At 44.2% G+C, this 19,711-nt stretch overlaps 1 protein-coding gene across 7 annotated transcripts in view; it reads right to left on the reverse strand.

Annotated features, from left to right (window-relative positions):
- Positions 1–899: 899 nt before the first annotated feature.
- scrib (scribble planar cell polarity protein) overlaps positions 900–19,711 on the reverse strand; it is a 96,603-nt gene continuing 77,791 nt past the window's right edge. For 4 of the 7 annotated variants that reach the window (XM_064330990.1, XM_064330993.1, XM_064330992.1 and 1 more), the window contains 17 exons: positions 18,186–18,725; positions 17,460–17,531; positions 16,561–16,608; positions 16,134–16,259; positions 15,315–15,425; positions 14,833–14,883; positions 14,327–14,491; positions 13,364–13,526; positions 12,975–13,212; positions 12,737–12,826; positions 12,197–12,379; positions 10,913–11,041; positions 10,048–10,187; positions 9,715–9,752; positions 8,287–8,361; positions 5,782–5,836; positions 900–3,912 (listed from right to left, as the gene is read on the reverse strand). In XM_064330990.1, coding sequence (XP_064187060.1) covers positions 3,776–3,912; positions 5,782–5,836; positions 8,287–8,361; positions 9,715–9,752; positions 10,048–10,187; positions 10,913–11,041; positions 12,197–12,379; positions 12,737–12,826; positions 12,975–13,212; positions 13,364–13,526; positions 14,327–14,491; positions 14,833–14,883; positions 15,315–15,425; positions 16,134–16,259; positions 16,561–16,608; positions 17,460–17,531; positions 18,186–18,725 — 2,361 coding nt within the window. In that variant the 3' untranslated portion in view covers positions 900–3,775. The remainder of the gene's footprint in view (positions 3,913–5,781; positions 5,837–8,286; positions 8,362–9,714; positions 9,753–10,047; positions 10,188–10,912; positions 11,042–12,196; positions 12,380–12,736; positions 12,827–12,974; positions 13,213–13,363; positions 13,527–14,326; positions 14,492–14,832; positions 14,884–15,314; positions 15,426–16,133; positions 16,260–16,560; positions 16,609–17,459; positions 17,532–18,185; positions 18,726–19,711) is intronic. The other 3 variants (XM_064330995.1, XM_064330994.1, XM_064330996.1) reach the window with 2 other exon arrangements.

Below are 19,711 nucleotides of genomic sequence, written 5' to 3' on the forward strand. Positions count from 1 at the left end.
AATAAAGCTCGAACTAGAGCTCAATTCACACCCGAGTCAGTTACAAACATGTAGCATTTTTAAAAAGGGTTTCTTACAACATTTAAGACAGAGTAAAATGTCAAAATGCAGACTTAAGTCTACAGTGCCCGGGGATCGCTCTTGTAACCAGTCTACTGTTGAAGCTCAATGTGTAAATGCTTGAATTCTCCATTCTTGTCTTCAAGCTTGAAATGAAAAAGTATACTCATGGGCCACTTTATTAGGTACACCTGTTCAACTGCACATTAACGCAAATATCTAATCAGCCAATCATGCGACAGCAACTCAACGCATTTAGGCATGTAGACATGGTCAAGACGATCTGCTGAAGTTCAAACCAAGTATCAGAATGGGTAAGAAAGTTGATGTTGAACGTGGCATGGTTGTTGGTGTCAGACAGGCTGGTTTGAGTGTTTCAGAAACTGCTGATATACTGGGATTTTCACGCACAACCATCTCTAGGGTTTACAGTGAATGGTCCAAAAAAGAAAAAATATCCAGTGAGTTGCAGTTCTCTGGGCGAAAATGCCTTGTTGATGGCAGAGGTCAGAGGAGAATGGCCAGACTGGTTTGAGCTGAGAGAAAGGCAACAGTAACTCACATAACCACTCGTTACAAGCGAGGTATGCAGAAGAGCATCTCTGAATGCACAACATGTTGAACCTTGAAGCAGACGGGCTACAGCAGCAGAAGACAACCCGGTACTAGCAAGGTGTACCTAATAAAGTGGCCGATGAGTGTATGTTCACACAGAATTTATATTGTACAATTCAAGTACTTGGTCAAGCACTTGTTTGGTCTTTAAGGGTCTCTGTGAACACTGTACACCCTGAACTAGCACAAAAAACCAAACACAAAATGGTCCAGGCAAGGACAACTTTTTGTTAAATGAAAAGTAAACTTTATTATTCCTGAACCACAAAATAGACTTCTTTGGTTGTACAAATTCACTAGTTACAGTCTTGGATGAGCTATAAGCCCTGATCTTCTCCCTTTCCCACCCACACTATTGGAAAACAAGAGCTCTTCAAGGGAATTCAGAGACCAATTCAAAGAGTAAAAGAACAAATCAAATGTTTCTGTGTATAAATGCAGTGAATCCCATGTGCTTGGAAAATCCCAGAGACTGTTATCTAATTAAAAATATCCATTCACAAATTATGGCCCAAACTGATTTTCAAGTCAGCAAGACAAAAACGAACAGATAAAATTAGTAACTTAAATTCATAAAGAGCTATTTACCATGATTCCTTAACAGAGCTATCAGACCTTTCGTTAAGGGAAAACGAGAAAGAAAGACAGAATGTGTTGAGAGTAATAAAATGAAATACAGTTTTGAGTTACAAGTCTATCTTGTCTTGTCTTGGACTAAAAGATGCATCCATTAACTGTGCCAATGTACAGGGATCTCCCTGTCTAGACCCAGCCCAGCCTGTCTGGCAGTCTAGACACTGGCATTGTCTCCACATAGATTGGCTCAGTTTTGACCATTTGTTGGTCTCTCTCAGTATCTGTACATTATTCACATGTTAATAGAGGATTTCAGTGGCTTCAGATTACTGTAATCCAACGGAGGGAAATCAAACACCTGCTACCTTCCTGGGCCTGATGGGCTGAACAGTCATGAGGACAGATAACCTTAGGTTAAGTTAGCACTTCAGTAATGCCCATAGAAGAGGAGAATGACACCAAAATGCAATCAAAGTATGTATGCAGAATATATATGACAGTTGTGCAATTTAATGGTAGAGAAAAACAGACAGCTCTCAGTAGAAAACTTATAAACTACTGATTTATTTTATGAATACATGAAGCATGATATATACAAACATTTAGTCACAAGCCTTCTAGTGTGCTCAACAAGCAATACAAAATGAGTCATTTCATTCTTTTTTGCACGTGAGTACACTGAAGAAGGCTCGTGCCAAAGTGTTTTTGATATCGTGCCTCATATATTCATGGAATAAACCAAAAGTTTATAAGTATTCCAGTGAGTGTTATCCGTTTCACTCTATAAATTCTAGTTTGTGGGATTCAGCACCCTGTTTTAATTCAATAGGCTTGAGTCGAGCATTTTGTTTCATTTGGTAACAAATGGTACATTGTTCTATCCAGGTGTACCATGCAGCAGATTTGTGTATGTATGTGCGCATGCGTGTGTGTTTGCCTCCTGGTCTCTCCAGATTACTCTTCTTAGTTGGAATAGGAATGTTGCAAAACCATACATAGTCTAGGCCTCTAGTTGATTCTTTACTATTCCCTCACTGCGGTCAGTAAAAGTAGTTAATGTACATACTTTCAAGAGGACTAGATACAAAAGAATTTATAAAACTATATAATCCATTCTTAGAACCTTGGAATTACTCATCCCAATGGACAGGTGATATGCAATAGAACTATAATTTAAAAAACCACCTGTCTATAATAATGCCTACTAAGTTCATCTCAGAAAAACCCTTGAATGCTTGGACCATATATTAGTGAGGCTTTACACCTCACCAGAAAATTCTATGCTAAATAACTAATGCTCCACTGAACTTACATTTTATTTAATGGGTCATTCTGAACAGTACTTTTTCATTGTGTACACCAGATTGCTGTACTTTAAGATGTCCTCTTAAAACTACAATGGTTACACCTGAAGAGACAATCCCATAATTCCAGTCTTCACCATGGGACAAGTTATACATTTTTTAATCTTTTGAAAAATGTCACTTTTTTGTATTGCGATAAAGTTATAGGTATAAATCTGCACTATTCACATGAATCCACATGAATGGATTAATAATAATCTCAACCAGTTCTACCAAATTTCATCAATCAGTGTTCAGGATGATTTGTACAAAGCTACAGATTTGCACCAAAGACTCTATTTGTGATTAATCCAGAGGTTCCATTAACAAAAAATCATCTTCCCTGTGGGAATAACCAAATCATTCCATAGCATCAAATATCTTAAATATGTACAATTACATTTAAAAGAAGTCTTAGATTGTAGTATCAGTTTACCATCAGTTTACCAATTCCTTTTTTCTTTTAAAAAATTAAAATGCATGAAAGCAACAGAGAAAAGGTGTGTTTGAACTGCCCTATGTTCAGCTGGCAGGGAAGGTAGCAGAATGTCCATACTTCCCTCAGGTAAGTAGTCTGGCAAGTTTGAGCCACTCTCGTATTTACACTCTCTCCGTCCTCACTTTTCCCAACACCAAACCTTGCAACTGAAAACCTCGAAAAAACGAATTAACAAAAGATTTACAGTTAGTATAACAGCTACCTCATTCATCATTTTCATTTTTTCCTCCATATTTTCCTTTTTTTAAAACAGCAAAATCGGAGGAAGCAGAAAATAAAAACATATTAGTCTCCAGTTAAAATAATTCAGCTTCTAAAACGCAAACTGAAAAACAAATTACAAATATGGGTTTAAAAAATGGGTGGTCTTTTTTAAGAAAAGTTAACCCCCCCCCCCACACTGTCACTCTCCTTAACCAATCAGAAGCTACTGTGGTTGCGGTGTTCCTCATTTCCAGTCAATCCAGCAGACTCAGGACTGGCATGCAGGACAGGAGAGCTTCTCTGTGAGCATTTCCATGGAAACACATCGGCCAATCTGATGTGCTAAAGTGTATTTCTATGTGTCTATTTATAAAGCAGGCTCTGCAGTGTTGGAGCTCTGGCCTGTCTGTAAGTGTGTTCCTGTGTGTGTGTGTCTGGTCCAAGGGGGCCTGGATGTGTCTTCTGGATGTGAGTAATGTTACGTGGGCACGGCCGTTTCCAGGCTCCGGCGCCCTTGCCTCAGCTTGCGCTTGTTGCTGTAGAGCGCCATTTCCTCCAGGGCAGAGGACGCGGGCAGTGGGAGGGGCACCTCTGACTCAAGGGCAGCAGGGGGCGCTGTAACGGAGCAAAAGAGAGGAGAAAAGAAGTGTTACTGACCAGCCACATAAACAAACATGCAAGCTTGCACCCACATGCACCCCCACAAGCTCACACACCCGAAAAATTGATTAAAACCCAGCAAGTTGAACACAAGCTTCGCACAAACCTCGAAGTACTGAGAAGCCAAAATCTGGCTTGCATCTGGACAAGCATATTACCAATCAAGCACAGCAACAGTAGACTACCACAGGGCTTCAAACCATTATATATCCATATGCAAGATAACAAGATAACCATATGCAAATCCCAAGCAACCCAGGGGCATGTGAGGAGCACAGCAGGGAGACTCCACCCACTTATGATTACTTCCTGAGCTGCAGCAGGGTTAACCAATCAGAATTAGGACACACTGTGATGTATCCATACATTGGTATAAAAAAAGGTACTAAGCAGCTCCATTTATCTATGGCTAATTTACTTCCAGCTCGACATCAACGCTCAGTGTCTGAACCCTGTTTCATTAGCCCTGACTTGGAGCCCAGGGAATGCTTATTGTAAGTTAGCATATGCAGTGTGTTAAAAAGCCCCAATTCCAGCAGCAGTACGAAATATTGAAATTGTGAGCTCTCACAACCCCACAAAATAATATGATAATGTAACAGAAAGAGGATTCCAGGCCAGGATGAGCCCAGCCATGAATCATAATCTCAAGAGTATCCCCATAATACATTCATTCCTATTTTAAGGGGAATATTGGCCTGCCTTTAGCCCCCTCATTTTGAATCTCCAATTCTACTATCCATGTGTCACTAAAGTACATACACTGTGCTGATACAGTACACATGCCTGTCAATGGCAACTCTAAAGCCATAGAAGAGACTAAAGGAAAACAAACACAGACTGGATAAGAGCATTTCTACCCGAGGGTGACTGGTTGCCTGTAGTTTCCTGGTGAGTAGCCACTCATTAGTAAACTGAGGAACCCTGGCTAATCCCAATCTTCCCCACTGAAACAAATCAATTCCATCTCATTGCTGCATACTAAGTTCCAAGGGCTTATTATTATTGGATGTTTATAATCATTACTATAAAAATGAATAAGAGTGATTTATATGGCAGGAACCATTAGCCATTAATCGGTCTAGAAGGATGTGCCAGTGTAGATTTAGTTGGCCCACATGACTTGAATAACAGAAGCCAGGACTTACTCAAACCCTCATCCTTTGTGTTTAATTTGGGACAAGCTCAATTATCTTTACTATCACCTTATCCAAAAATGTGATTGGATCAGGCCTTCCAGTGCTGACAGGGTTAGGGTGAAAACAGGTACAGCTCCCTTCACACTTAAAATTCCTCACACCATGCTGGCCACTTGCACACAAAGTGAAGCAAAGAGAGGTGGAAGCCAATGGTCATTTTCGCCATTTATGACACACTAACACTCAGGTCCTACCAATATCTGACCGCAGATTATCCCAGGAAGCCACCTGAATGAGGGGAGGGTAATCACAGGAGGAACAACTCAGCAAAAATGAGAAACAAAGCACATGTATATGTATATGATTTATATTTTCTGAATGCCCTTCAAGCACCATTTCCTTTCACCACTATTCCAAATAGACATGCCAGACAGTGACTATTCCACAAAAAAATTAGTTAAGTTACTATTCTAAACAGACCTATAGTTCCAACCTAGCAGACCTTTGGTAAGTGACTTTTCCAAAAAGACCCATAGGTTGCCACAATTCCAAATAGACCATTGGCCAATAACCATTTCAAAAAAATCTGTACATAATGGGCATTTCAAAAGAACAGTTGTAAAATACCATTTCAAAAATGATTCCATTACATAGGGAAAGTTCTGAACTGGACACGGTAACTCACCTGGGCTGTTGGAAGCGTCATCGATAAATTGAATGCTGTCTGCAGCCTCAGGAGACTGCAAGAGGGGAAAAAAAAGAGTCATGGAGGAGAATAGAAACAAAACAGAGCTTTCTGGACTGTCTCCGCCATCTTCACACCTCTTGATGGAAGAACAACTGGCAGAGGGGTGGGAGTTTATTTCACAATGACTACACTGAGATCCACTCTTGGACAGACAACTCTGAACTGCATCTCCTGAGCAGCACAGCTACTTACTGTGTTTCATCTTCCAAACTACATCCTTTAAATCCAAACAATTTGGGAACAAAATGTCTAAGCTTTCACATATGGCCCCAATGACAAGAAATAGGGATCTTATTTAACATGCCTTTCATTTGAATCTCAATGTACACATATAAATTCTGGATACAGGAGAGCGACAGGTGTTCATCGACTCAAGGATGACCAATGCCCCCTGCACGCACTGTGAAACACGACCCACAACACATGCACCCCTGTCCAGCGGACAAGAATCTCCAATCGCTACTCGCTTCATTTGCAGTTGCTCAATGAAAGTGTAATGTCATACAGACAAAGCTTTAAATCAGTTATGAAACCTGAAGGGGACAAAAAAAGTGGAAGGTCTGAGCCAATCATCACTTTACGGGTAGAGTCCATACAGACTTCAGCAGCTCTGCAGTCACCCTGTACTTTCTCAGGCATAATGTAAAGGATGACCAGGTCAAGTTGAGAAGATGTACACAGACTTCTCTCCCTCTGACCCTAAGTTAACATAGTTTGCGTGGTTCTAAGGAACACCAATATATTTTTCACAATTTGCTCATAGGGATGTCGGGGGTGGAGGGCACAGCCACTAAATAACTCATGACTCAAACTCTAGAACACAAACATGTTCTGGTCAGCGCTCTCACCAAACAGCAAGAGATCAGCTGCCACAAAATATCTGAGCTATTCACTGTAGTACGTTCCCTGCACAGATGCACAGACATTAGTAATGGAATATACCTTTGGCATTTTCAGCTCTATATAGGTCACCGCTACCAATATAACCTTAAGAGTCATTTCCCAGAGAACGTGCACTCTGGTGGTGTACTTGTGATGCTCAGTAAGACTCCAAAATAGGACTACAACACACTGGTACTTGCTAGCCAGCAGACACAGAGAAAACAATCTCCTCCTATCAAAGGTATGCCCTGAATACACATTAATAAGAATTGTAAAGGGGCTTTGGAAGCGTAACTGGTGGAAAACCATTTGGTGACTTATGAGTGTGGAAAAAAACTGTCAGTTAGTGTCAACATATCAAAGAAAGGAACATCAGCTGGATTTCCCACATGCGTCAGCTCACTGGAGTTGAAATGGACAGGGTTAAAGACAAACAGCCACAGACAAAAGGCCGGCAGCCAAAAATCAACAGCATTCTTTCCTCTGTTCCCCCACCCTCTCTCTGTCCCCCTCCCACAGTCAAGCTCCTGTTCCATCACCCACGACGTGCCTGGTCATTCCAGACCAATCCGTGAGCTCAATTTTCACAAACTGCGATTCTTTTGTGTGTAAAGAGGTTGATATAAAGGCCACAATGACTATTAAGACAATTAAATATAACCATCAAACAGTCATCTGTTAAACCAAGGTTTAATACATAGCAGTTTTCATTGGTCAAGCAGCCAGATACAATTCATCCTTCATTTATCGCCATAATTTGTGTGAACAACACAGGGTGTGAAAACACAGTGACTGACGTGGGTGAACTTTTGAACAGGAACAGATTAAGTCCCAGAAAAAGACCTGTGGGGGAGTGGGTGGGAGAGATGACAGTAGGGCAGGTATTCCAGAAGCTGATTGGTTAGTGGACCAAATCCTCAGAGTAAGGCTGACCAGGCTGAGACATGATTAGTGAGTCAGACACTTGAGTGAGTAGCTAATAGTAAGTAGCTTTGAGTTGAGTAAAGGAGAAGGGAGTGAGGTAATCATTCTGAAATAAGTAATTTTTAATACAGGACTGATGTCTGGTACAGGAGATCACAACCTAAAAAAACCAAACCTTAGTCTGATTATGACATGATTGATGACATGACTGAAAATAAAGGTGAATCTTGACATAATGTAGTGTCAGCTGCCACCATCTTAAAATTATATCTAATGGTAAATGAAGGATGAACCCATCTCTGCAGGTCTGCAGAAGAAGAGCCTACTGCTGATTGGTTGCAGAGAAGTGGCTCACAAAGGACTGGGAATAGAGGGTCCAATGGGAGCCTGCCTAGACTCATTCAGATATTGATCCTGAATTTGCGTATGGTGGGGGGAGGGGAGAGATTAATGTTGCTGCACCACAGCATTCTGTTGTCCAGACACACAGGGACCTGTCAGGGAGGTGAAACTTTAGTGAGGGGAGGGAGAGAGCAGGGGTTTGGGGGGGGGGGGGGTAAGCATGGTGGGTGGGGGGGTGGGGTGGGTGCTGGAGGGAGGGCATTCAGGGCTGGCAGCTGAGCATGCACATGATACCTGGATGTCGTATACAGGTTTGGAAGAAGGGATTGCAGCAAACTGTCGGTAGTCAAACTTCTTTTGTGACAGGGACTAGAAGGACAGCAAAGACAAATATATGGGGAGAGAGAGAGAGAGAGAAAAGTATAAAGAGAGAGTGAGGGGAGGACAGAGATGAAGGTACAGAGGAAGTGAAGCAGTATAGGAAGTGGAGAGAATGGAACCTGTCACAGCCTCTGACTGGCTGTGGTGACGGATATACTTTCCAAAAGATTAAGTGCAGTTACTATATTTTCATAGAGGTCTATCAAGAGTTTTCAAGGGTGGATGAAAGGATGCCACATCTATGCTTGGGGCATAATCTAATTTATGTGCATTGGGTCTAGAATGAAATCTAAATAAATCTACTTGTGATGTAAGCAGCACATCCTCTATAAGTATATTTGTATTTATAAGGGAGCGGCATTGGCATGGGGACAGTTCAAAGTCAGAGCTGTGCACGCAAACAATGGTGTCCTGAAAGTAAATGGACCTCACTTCCTGCTCAGTAACAGCAGAAGTGCAGGCAGAAGGACTAAAGAAATCTGTGACTGTCTGAAGCCCTAGCCAGGGGGAGGAAGGTGATGTCATAGCGCTGTGGGGGTTACTGGTGAAGTGGGGTGAGGGGTGGCTACATGTCACACCATAACAAAGTGACTGATGGAAGAAGGTGGGACTGAAAGGCTTCAGAGCGATAGGGACACTACATGGAAAATGGTGGGGAACAAAAACCAGTTCAGTCTTGCTTGCATCTTTGCTGGAGGAAGAATCTCGGACTGAAAAAAATTGATGTGGTGCAGAAAAAGGACACTAAGGGAGGTAAATTTGACATGTAGTAATCTTTTGCTGAAATCATGTTCCGTATCAGCTAGCTACTGCTGAAAAAAATATATGAAAAAGGGCATAAGGGAGTCTGTTAATTCAAAAGAGAATACAAGTGAAAATAAAGAAATGCTATTGTATTGACCCATAGCAGCCAGTGTGTCTACAGAAGTGTAGATCAGCTGTTGAGACAAAGGAAAGAGGAGGAAAGAGAATCCATGTTTCCTGTATTGCCTTGGCTAACAACCTCCTCTATAGACCACATCTAAGCGTGACAACATGGCCAAGGTTTTCCAATACCTCAGTAAATAATGGCAATATCTGAGTAAGTCTTGACTATTCGAGAGAGCATGTCCTGCTTGAAACTCTCCATGTGATCTGGAGCCAGGAATTCAGTGCTAGAGCAGTAAAGACATTCTAAGGTTCAGGTTGTAGCACAAACTATCTTTCAAAGCTGTGCTTCAAAAAAAAAAGCTAATCCACCTCCAGACCCTTTTTGTATTGTCATCCCATCACAGGAACACCTCGACCAAAATTAAAACCATGAAATAACTCTCAAACGGGGAAAAAATCATGAGTCCTTACCAGTCTGCCTGGTGAAGTCACACCTCGAGGGCTGGCATCTGTTAGGGGGGGCGCAAGACAGGGCTATCAGACTGAATTCAATGAAGATCTCATACCTTCTGGTGACTGCTTCACCAGTCATGGCACATGTTTTATCCCATTGTTATTCCATCCCGAATCCATTTCATAACCATGTCTGGTTATGCGGTCCCTGTGTCTCGCTACAGGTAGATGAAACCACTTTTTTACCCAGGTATTCCTCGCCTGTTCCAGGTACTGTAGGGGTTTGAGCTCTATGTCATTACTGTGGAGGATCTTGTGCTCTCTGAGGTGAAGCTTGGCGGGTGGACTCACCCTCCAGCGGAGTGGGGGAAGGCGTGGGGGCCGGCGATGGCGACTCGGTCAGCTGGTCCAGGGTGGAGCGCTTCTTGCCCTCCCGGGATTTGGCGATGACCATCTGGGCTTTCAGAGCGTCCTGCTCCAGAGACTTCATTCTGAGAGAGAGAAAGACGTGGTCAGGAGGAGGGGCGAAAAGAGGCTGAGGGAGAAAGAGAGAAAGATACACTTGACAAAGGGAGAGAGGTGCAGATAGTGAAAGAAAGAGGGAGGGCTATCAGAGGCATTTAGCGAGAAAGGCGATGGGAAAAAGGAGAAATGGGGCAAAAAGTCGTCTAAGCAACAAAGCGCGATGCAGAAGCAATTTCCACGTGCTTGGGAGAGGAGTGTGGGTAAGAGAGCAACATGGGCAAAGCCAGCAGCAGAGAGTGACCTGTAAGACAGGAAATCGAGTGTGGAGACAAAGGTTAAGTAGGAACACAAGGAAGGAGATGGGACAGAGGGTAAAGAGAGAGAGAGATAGAAGCATGAGGAGAGTGAGAATTTACAGAAAGAGGAAAGAGTTTATGAGGAAAGAGACAAGAGGGTGAGCGCTTGCTCGATAGAGAAGTAGTTAAAATGAATGAGGATGAGAACAGAAAAGAAAGAAAAGACAGAGTAAGAAGAGATGAGGTCAGAGAGAAGGAGAGAATGTGAACAGGCAGGGGAGACAGACAGAGGACAGACCGCCGGTGCGAGGTCAATGAGAGTGTGTGCAGCTGAACGTGGTTGGTTTCGATTGGCCTATGTGAAAGTTCACCACTGCAACCCTCCCAAAGCGACAAAAGCACAGCCCCATCACACCCCCACAATGCAATGCGGCAGGCGGGACAGGGGGCCAGACCTGAGCTGGGTGGTGGCGGTGGGCTGAGGGGGTACGGAGCCACCCTGAGATGCCCTCACTCTGGTCTGGTACAGCCTTTTAGCCAGGTCTTGCTCATACTGTCTAACATCCTCCTCCAGACCGTGCGGTCTGGGCCGGGCCAGGACAAGGAGGAGGAGGAGCAGGAGGAGGAGGAAGGGTCAAGCGGACAGAACGGGAGAGAGGGAAACAGACGGACATACGCACATACATACAAATAAAGAAAAAGGAAAAACAGATGGGAGGTAAAACACTGACATGTACAAGAGTTAAGGGGGAATAAAGGAGGAACAACTACCAGAAATGGAGGGAAACAAAATCAAACAGTGAGAAGAAAAAAAATCACACGAGCAGTTCTCCGAATCCATATTATGGTCCTTAACTAACGGACAGCCCGTAGACTGTGCTAACTGTAGCCACCTGTGGACTATAGCAAAGCCTAAACCAATGAAAGGTCACTAGGGCAGTGTTAACTATAGTCACACTGGATTTTAACAAAGCCTTTCTTACACTGAGGCAAAGGTTATCAAGATCAAATAGTTCACTGACCACTTCACTGAATGAAATGTGTTCTGTATGGCCTTTAAATACAGACTTTTATATCCTTATGTTTAAGCAGGAAATAGTGTTTAAAATAGAAATTGCCCCATTTAGACCATAAGCTGGCATATTTAACTTAACCAATACTCTAAAATGCAAGATACCCCAATGAGTCAAGCCCCAATGTCTATCCATCAACTGAACATTCCAGAGTGGTTTAAAAAGATAAATTTGATGGGCAGGTTACTTGTAGTAGGAAGGTTCTCAATTAAAATCCATATAATTCAAGGTTTTACAATGAGGAAAAACACTTTGAACAGTATGCCATTTCACTAAGTGATCTGTAACCACATATGGTTTGATATCTGCTCCTTAACTGTTTATTCTTTACTCCTTTAACGAAAAAAAGGATCCTCCCCCGCTTAAAAGGAAGCTAGCTGACCTCCATCTCCTGTTACATTTACACTTGAACCTCCACACTCAACACCTACAGGTAAAGGAAAAGACAAATAAAAGCAAAAACAGCAAACTAGAGAAAGAGAGAGAGGAAGCAACAGCAGGTTAGGAACGAAAAGAAACAAATCCTTCTGTCGCGCAACGTCTCGGGATCCAAACTCCCTGCTTTTAACCGACGCTCATAGATATTAGCGTTCGGTATCGGCGGCTCTCTGAGGAGCGGTGTACGTGCGTGAGCGGCGGTCCGCTCAGGACCAGTTCAGGCCGTACCGTGCCGCCCGCCACATGGCCCTCTTCTCTGCCTCCAGGGCCCGTCGTTCGGCGGGTGACAGGTCCTTGTCCGGGGCGGGCGCCAGCTCGGGGCTCTGCATGCGCAGCCTCTCCTGGTGTCGCCGCTCCGCCTTGGCCGTGCGGATCGGGGCGCTAGGCTCACCGGGGTAGGCCGGGCTCAGTCTGCGCGCGGACACAGAACCCGTCAGTCATACAGGGCTCCGGCTAGCAAGACACTTTATGAACAACGGATTCAATCTAATAATATCATATTCATGCAAGAAGAGCAGCTGCATGCTTTACAAATGCAAACGTTTAAATTATTCTCTTTATTTTATTGTCTGTCAAACTACATGGCGACTATTCTTCTTGCCAGCAGAGCTGTCATTCCGACCACGATTGCACTGATAATGGGGAGAATTAAAGTTAAGTCCATTAAGTTAAAAATCCAATAGGACCGATTCGTGCTTATTGGGGTAATGCGTTCAGGATTACAACATTCATCACAAGGAGCATAAAACCGCAAATATTGATCATTACCCAGTCATGGAATTGGGCCTCTGCTCCATTCTGAAACCATCTTCCAGGGAATTTCTTTGGGAGTCTCCCTTACCATCCACAGATGAGGGCCTACACACACACAGATGCACACACACACACAAACACACACACAGACACACAAAGCATCGGATCAGAACTTCCTGTGTACCACTACCAATGTCACCATGAAGGTGCTTATTTGTATTTAATTCAATATTTAATTTTGAATCAGCAATACCCTGAGCTGGGGGGTGTGGCGTAATGGCTTGGGGGTGTGGCGAAATGGCTTGGAGGCGTAGCACAGTGTCTGGGAGAGGAAGCACTCTGGTTGCTCACACTCTCGATTTTATACTCCACGCCATCCAACACCACTTTGCCCTGGGCCTTCATCTCTGCCATCTGCTTAGCTAGGTCATCCTCTTCCTCCTCCTCCTCATCCAGAAGATAGTCCCGGGGACTAAAGTCAATCTTCCTTGCTATTGTTCAGTAACAGACAGACAGACAAAGAAGAAATCAATTAACTTTTAAATTCAACCTTCCAAAGTCTGTTATGTCATGGGCGATGGTATAAAACTCTCTGATCCATCAAATGTCTTTGCAGACAGGAAAAAGGAAGTGTCCACTGACCTTCTTCCTCCTTCATCTTCTTCAGATCGTCCTCCCCAACCAGTGAGACTCTGGGCTTGGGCTTACTCTCGGGTGTCTGCTGCTTCACATCAATCTCAAAGTACTTCTGTCGATCTCTAAAGGAGCGCTGTTCTGGACTGCCCTGACCGCTGGTCATAGGTGACTGCAAAAGGGATGGGGGGTGATTAAAACAAAATCCTTCTACACTAACTTTGACTTCAGGAGCCAGTGTACCAATGTGTAGGAATCAAAAAATCGAATAAAAGTCTAATGAACACAAATGTCTAAAAAAGCTGTATTTCACATGGCAGGAAATGCAAGTACACTTGCTAAAGAGGCTGCATAATCATTCACCTAATTGAGCAGCACACATTATGTGGCATTCATAAACGTTTACACACACTCAAGGACGGTTTATAAAAGGCAAGCCATACAAACTTTACTTTTTCAATAATTCATACTGTCAAGATATAGCCATGTCTTAATTTTTAGACTTTTGTTTGGGATTTTGAGTTAGAATTATCACAATTCTGCCTTAAATGAAAATGATTGATCTCTGTTAGTAATTTTACAGTGTTGTTAGGTATGTTCCCAATAGAGAAAGTGTCAGATTGGATCATGCTTTAGTGAACAGACTGATTTGCGTATGTCATTTCTGAAATTACATAGACAATGTGCTCCCACAACTCCCAGAAAGATCAGAATCAGAAGAAAAGTCCACACTGATCAGTAATCACCCTGTGGAAGACGTCACCTATGTCATTATGATTCAGTGAAATGGGATTAGGTAAATGAAGAATTCATTTCCAGGATTAGAATGCCCACTGCCACCAAAGCACCGCAGCTGAATCGCACGTCCATCACAGTGACTCCACCACCACCAGAGCAAAGCAGCCCAGGGTCTCTGCGGTGAAGCGTCACAGGAGAGGGAGGTGACATTCCTGCCGGGGCAGAGATGGGTACCTGCATCTCCAGGGAGGGTCGGGAGAGGCGTGGCACGGCGGCCAAGCTCATGTACTCCCTGCGGTCAGGGGAGAGGGGCGGGCGAGGGGAAGCGGGGGCTGCCAGATCCCCCTCTGCCGCGTCCCCGTCCCCCCGGTCCAAAAACACCTCACTGTCCGCCTCAAGCTGAAAGACCCACAAAGGAGGTCACTTTGGTGCCCGTCCACTAAAAAGTCACCCATGACTTGTCGCATTACCAGTGTCTTAGAGAAGGCTGTAGTCCATGACACTAAGAGCGACCATAACTGAAACTATGCATAGCATCCTTTTTTCACCAGACATCCACTCAATGCAAATCTACAGTCAAAACCTTGCGTGGTTCTCTCAAGTGAAAGTTTCTCACTGAAAGACTTCATAACAGAATCCTAGAATCCTCATGAATTATGATAACCAGCATTGCAGAATTAGCCATTCATCCTGGAGAAGCTGTACGGTGGAGCATAAATATGAGGCAGTAGGTGACTCACCTCTGGTGAAGCCTGCTTGTGCTGTATGTTGTTCCTTTGGCCAAAATGCTCCTGCAAATAGACACAGTGAAAGAATTAAAACAGGAAGCCAGGCAGTGAACCTAACAGGACAGTAATAAGAAATCATTCAATACACCCATGCCCACGTTCAAATGAAAAAGACAGAAGCAGGCGTGGGACTGGGTACTGCCGGGAGGTTATCTGCACAAAAGAAACTTGCTGGCTTTGGAAATCAGTTGGTTAAAGGAACAAATGTGGATTAATCCACTTTCACTGCTGGCTCCATTTCAGGAAGGTTCACATCACTCCATTTTATTCCATGCATCACAACCCAAATCATCTGGCTCTAATGACCTTATGCATTCTGTAGGGTATAGTGATAACAGGGAAGTTAGGGTAGACTATTAGGGGTGAGCAAACCAGCATGCACCCGGCCGTGTGAACAGGCCGGTGGATGGGTGCTGCCGTTCGGCCTACTGTACCTGCTGCGTCGGCTGCACTGCCAGAGAGTGGGGCACGGCCGCAAAGGCCTTGTATGCCTGCTTAATATTGGTAGGGAACTCGTCGGGAGAGGGGGGGGTGGGGGCACGAGGCTGCAGTGAGTGGGGCCGCAGGGAGGAGGGGAGAGAAAAGGGGGGGTGGGAGGGAGGAGGAGGGCCAGAGGGAGAAAGAGGACAACCAGACCAAGAGCAGGACTGAGTCAGAGATAAAGGGTGCACACAGCAAGGCTGAACAAGAAGAGAACATGCTGTGACCGCACCAAGGAAGGAGAGAAACAAGGGAACTAGGAGGCTGACACTGTGGAAGTGTATTTGTGCTTCAGGTGAGAGCTTCACAAACTCTACAACTTCAGTGCATCTATTTGTCAAATGCAAATACACAAATACAACACCCTCAGGCTCTTTCAACACTATGAACAAACACTGTATTGAGGTAATCAACATTCAAATTTAAAATCGTTACTAAAATGTAATATGTTAAGTTACAGACTGCTGCCTGGGTCCTGTGAAAAATCTTACGTGTTGGAGTGAGAAGACCCCTGCTTAATTACACATCAAAGGTCTATTTCTCGTACATGGGCAATGCTACACATAGGCAGGCCTACAATCACATCCGTACCCATGTGAGCAAGCAAAGGCTAGCATTTCAACCCTGAGAAACTTCTTACACCATTCTGAATTAGTGCTGAGCATCACCAAAGATACAGAGCAAATACAGAAAGGTGAACATAAAAACATGTGAAACATGTTTTATTTGCTGCTATTTGACTGTTTGCTAAGAGGGTTTGACAGGGTTCTTACAGGGGTTTGGGAGTTGATGGGGGAAGGACCACGCTGGAAGGGACTTGGACTGCTCCAGTCATCCTGATTGACTGGAGAGGTACTCTGCCACTTGCGAGATGCAGGTTGGATTACACCTGGTTTAGTCTTCAGGACAAAGAGACACAGAGAATTAGAACAAGTCGAACAGCTAGATCCTTACCCTCCAATTCTGAAAACTGCATCATTCTGAGAGGGACTAGCAGAAGCAAATAGGTCATTTGAATACCATATTGTAGTTAATGTCAGGTTTCAAGCATAATTGTGCAATCCATGACAACAATAGCACCTCACAGAAACTCAACAGTAGACTCTAGAAGACTAGATGCAGAGTGACTGAGTAATATCTGGCAGAAAGTATAAAATAATTTACGTAAACCCAAAGTTAGTGAATTTCCTGAATACTCACTGATGAGTTGTCCTTGGGAACTATACCCGAGGTGAACTGAATGCTCGCCTGAAACAGAAAGTGTGTTTACTCGACACTATTAATAATGAGGGACATCGATACAGGCTGCACACGCATACAAACAGTTATGTTCCCAGTCTGCATGCAGACAAATATCAGCACCATCAGCACCGTTCATACACACAATGCCCATTAAAACGGATTCACTACTGCCCCGAACAGCACTACTTTACAGATGCATCTGACGTTTTTCAACATTACTGGTTCTTAATCACTCTCGGTATGCCCCCTATGGGGTCTTCCAGAAATGTATTCCATGTTCAAACTGCATTAAGCAATGTATTAACAGCAAATCCAACGCCAGGGAAGCTACATGCACTCCGGATGAGTAGCTAATCAGATAAGTCTACACAAGGGAGTACGGGTGGCTCAAAACACAGTTTATTGACATGTATTAAGGTCCTTGCTGCAATGTAGCAAGAAACGTCAGGCCAGGCCAGGCAGGGCTCAGGGCCACTTACGAAACGCGTCTCCCTGCCGAGGGCCTGAGGGGCCGGGGAGGGGGACTGATGGACAGGCTGGCAGGGCAGGGGAGGAGGATTGGAAAGGTCAAATGAAGAACGGGACTCGTTAAAACCAGAGAGGCCTCGCCATGTTAAAACGAGCGACTACAACAATCCAAATAAAAACAGCCCTATACAATTTATGCAAGGCCTTGCAATAGGCACAGGCTCAATTTGTAGCTCTATGTGGCTCTCTTTGGTGGTCAAAATGGATTGCAACTGTCCTCTGAAGAAAGAGCTCATTTTAAAGAGGCGAGACTCCTGGGAAATTAACGGATAGGTAAAGAGAATTTAAATAAAGCAGACTGAACATAGACTGTGCTGATGTGTACTCACGGGCTGGGGGCTGGAGGGGTAGCTGACATCTCTACTGGGGCTCTTAATTCCCCGAGGCTCAGGTGAAGGATCCTAGATACAAACAAACACACAGACAGACAGACAAACAACAAAAAAAAAAGTCAGCATCACAACTCACAGCTACACAAAGCAAAAGACCTTTCAATTAGACCTTTCTGATCTTCACCACCTGCACTAGTGCTAGTATGCACCCACCCTTCAGATCTTCCACTGTGTTAACACTGATTAATAAAATTGAAGTCAACTGATTTACATGCAGTTTAGATGTCCCGTTTCCAGCCACAAAGGGATTGCAGCTCCTTGATGCTCAATGTTAGATTCATCCTGCATTTGTTTGACTGACTGAGGCATTTGTGGGTTAGCAGAGCAACCGTTCCTGGCATTTCCTGGTTAGTGGTGAGCATACCATCAAACAGAAATTGAATCCATTCCAGTAGCATACACGACCTCCTGAATCACACATAATTTGAACTTTGCCCAAGCAAATTCACACTAGCCCACATGTTTATTTCCTCGCACCACCACACAGGGAGAGGCAGTTAATGTAGGGTAAGGTAAGACAATTAGATAAGGTGGGAAATATACACTTCCGCATGCAGGTGCTAATGTGTAGCACACTGACGCTGTAATAGGGCAAAGCAGGGCTATATGAAACCATGCTGTCTGAAAACACCCATGCAGGCTGGGCACACCAAGGCTGCTTGCCTTGCTGTACAGACAGGTCTGCAGCTGGCCGCGCTGGCCGTAGCCCACAGGGGGCCCCGACAGGACACGCTCCGCCTGGGGGCGGCCCTTCCCCTTGCGGTTGGCCACTAGGAAGGGGTTCTCCTTGAAGCAGATGGGCTGCGAGTCCACCAGACATTCCTCCTCTTCCCCCTCATCGGGAGGCGGGACTTCCTGTCCGGCCAAAGGCGGCGGCTGGGCTTTCTGTGTTTGGGCGACGGGATCGTCTGAGGGCAGTGTGGCGATGTTTTGTGCCTGGTGGGGAGGCGGTCCCAAGATGGTGATGGGGGGCATTTTGGAAACGAAGACGGCCGGGGAGTCCGCGCCATCGTCGGAAGGGGACTGGGAGAGTGGGGCGGTGGTGGTGCCCGGTACGCAGGGCTCCGTGCGGAAAAAGCTTTGCTGCGAAAACCCGTTTGCTGAGGGGCCCGACAGCTCAAAGCCAAGGGGTGCAAGAGGGGCACTGTGCTGGGTCTGAAGGGAGGCCTCCATGGGGGCAGCCAGAGTGGCAGAGAGAGATGACTGGGGAGGAGCAGGAGAAAATGAGGGGGAGATAAGACAGAGATACAGGCAGAAAAGAGAGAAAGCAGACAGAAGTTCATCTTCCCTTCATTGCAAATAACCAAGCTAAGAGGCTGAACACATCACTTGCCAAACCAGCTCAAAAAATAACAGCATCCAATGCCAGAGGAATCACATGTACCATCTCCTTAAACTACTTTTATAGCAATTATCGCAAACCACAATCCTTTCTGACTGCATATGAGGCATTATATCTATGTAGAACACAACAGGTATGCACTGTGGACTAACTTTCTTGTTTGACCTCAGACTAACGTCAAAAAACCCTTTTACTTTGGTTGAGCAGGCTCGCTAGAGCACAACATCTGGCTTTTGACATTTCATTCAAATACACCACTTTTTCTTTGAATCTCGCAATGCTACCAATGGCTGTGTGAATATTACGATCATTAAAAACACAAATGTCAGATACCAAAAGATGACTCAAAGAAACAGGAGTAATTTTATTGTGGCTCAAGTATAGGTCATCACCTGTTGTAATCGTTTATAGAATGAATAACACAGAGAATTTATCTGATTGTGGCTGTTTTCCTACGTTAATGCAACCACAGTTCTCTTACTTAGACAATGCCATTTTAATTTTGAGCTATAACTATGAAGCCAGAATAGCTAGAGAGTGAATTTCTGATAAAACAGTCACCATGTTTCAATCGCACCACACATGTCAAGCTATATTTAAGTTCTAATAGTGATGTCATGGTCATTGTGTTTGCATAGTGACTATAGACAGCAAATTCACAGCTTATCTCAAGCACACGTCACAAGCTTTGAAAAATAACAATATTCTTCAGACTCCAAAACCTCACAAGGTCAAATCAAGTGCAGACAAAACAACAAGGAATCAATAGCAATAACAAAAAACAAACCCGTTGCCACCTCTCAATTCAGCATCATTACCGAAAATGAGTTCAGACATTCTAACATTA

This window comes from Anguilla rostrata, chromosome 4, assembly GCF_018555375.3.
Source record: "Anguilla rostrata isolate EN2019 chromosome 4, ASM1855537v3, whole genome shotgun sequence".
In the NCBI taxonomy this organism is placed as follows: Eukaryota; Metazoa; Chordata; class Actinopteri; order Anguilliformes; family Anguillidae; genus Anguilla; species Anguilla rostrata.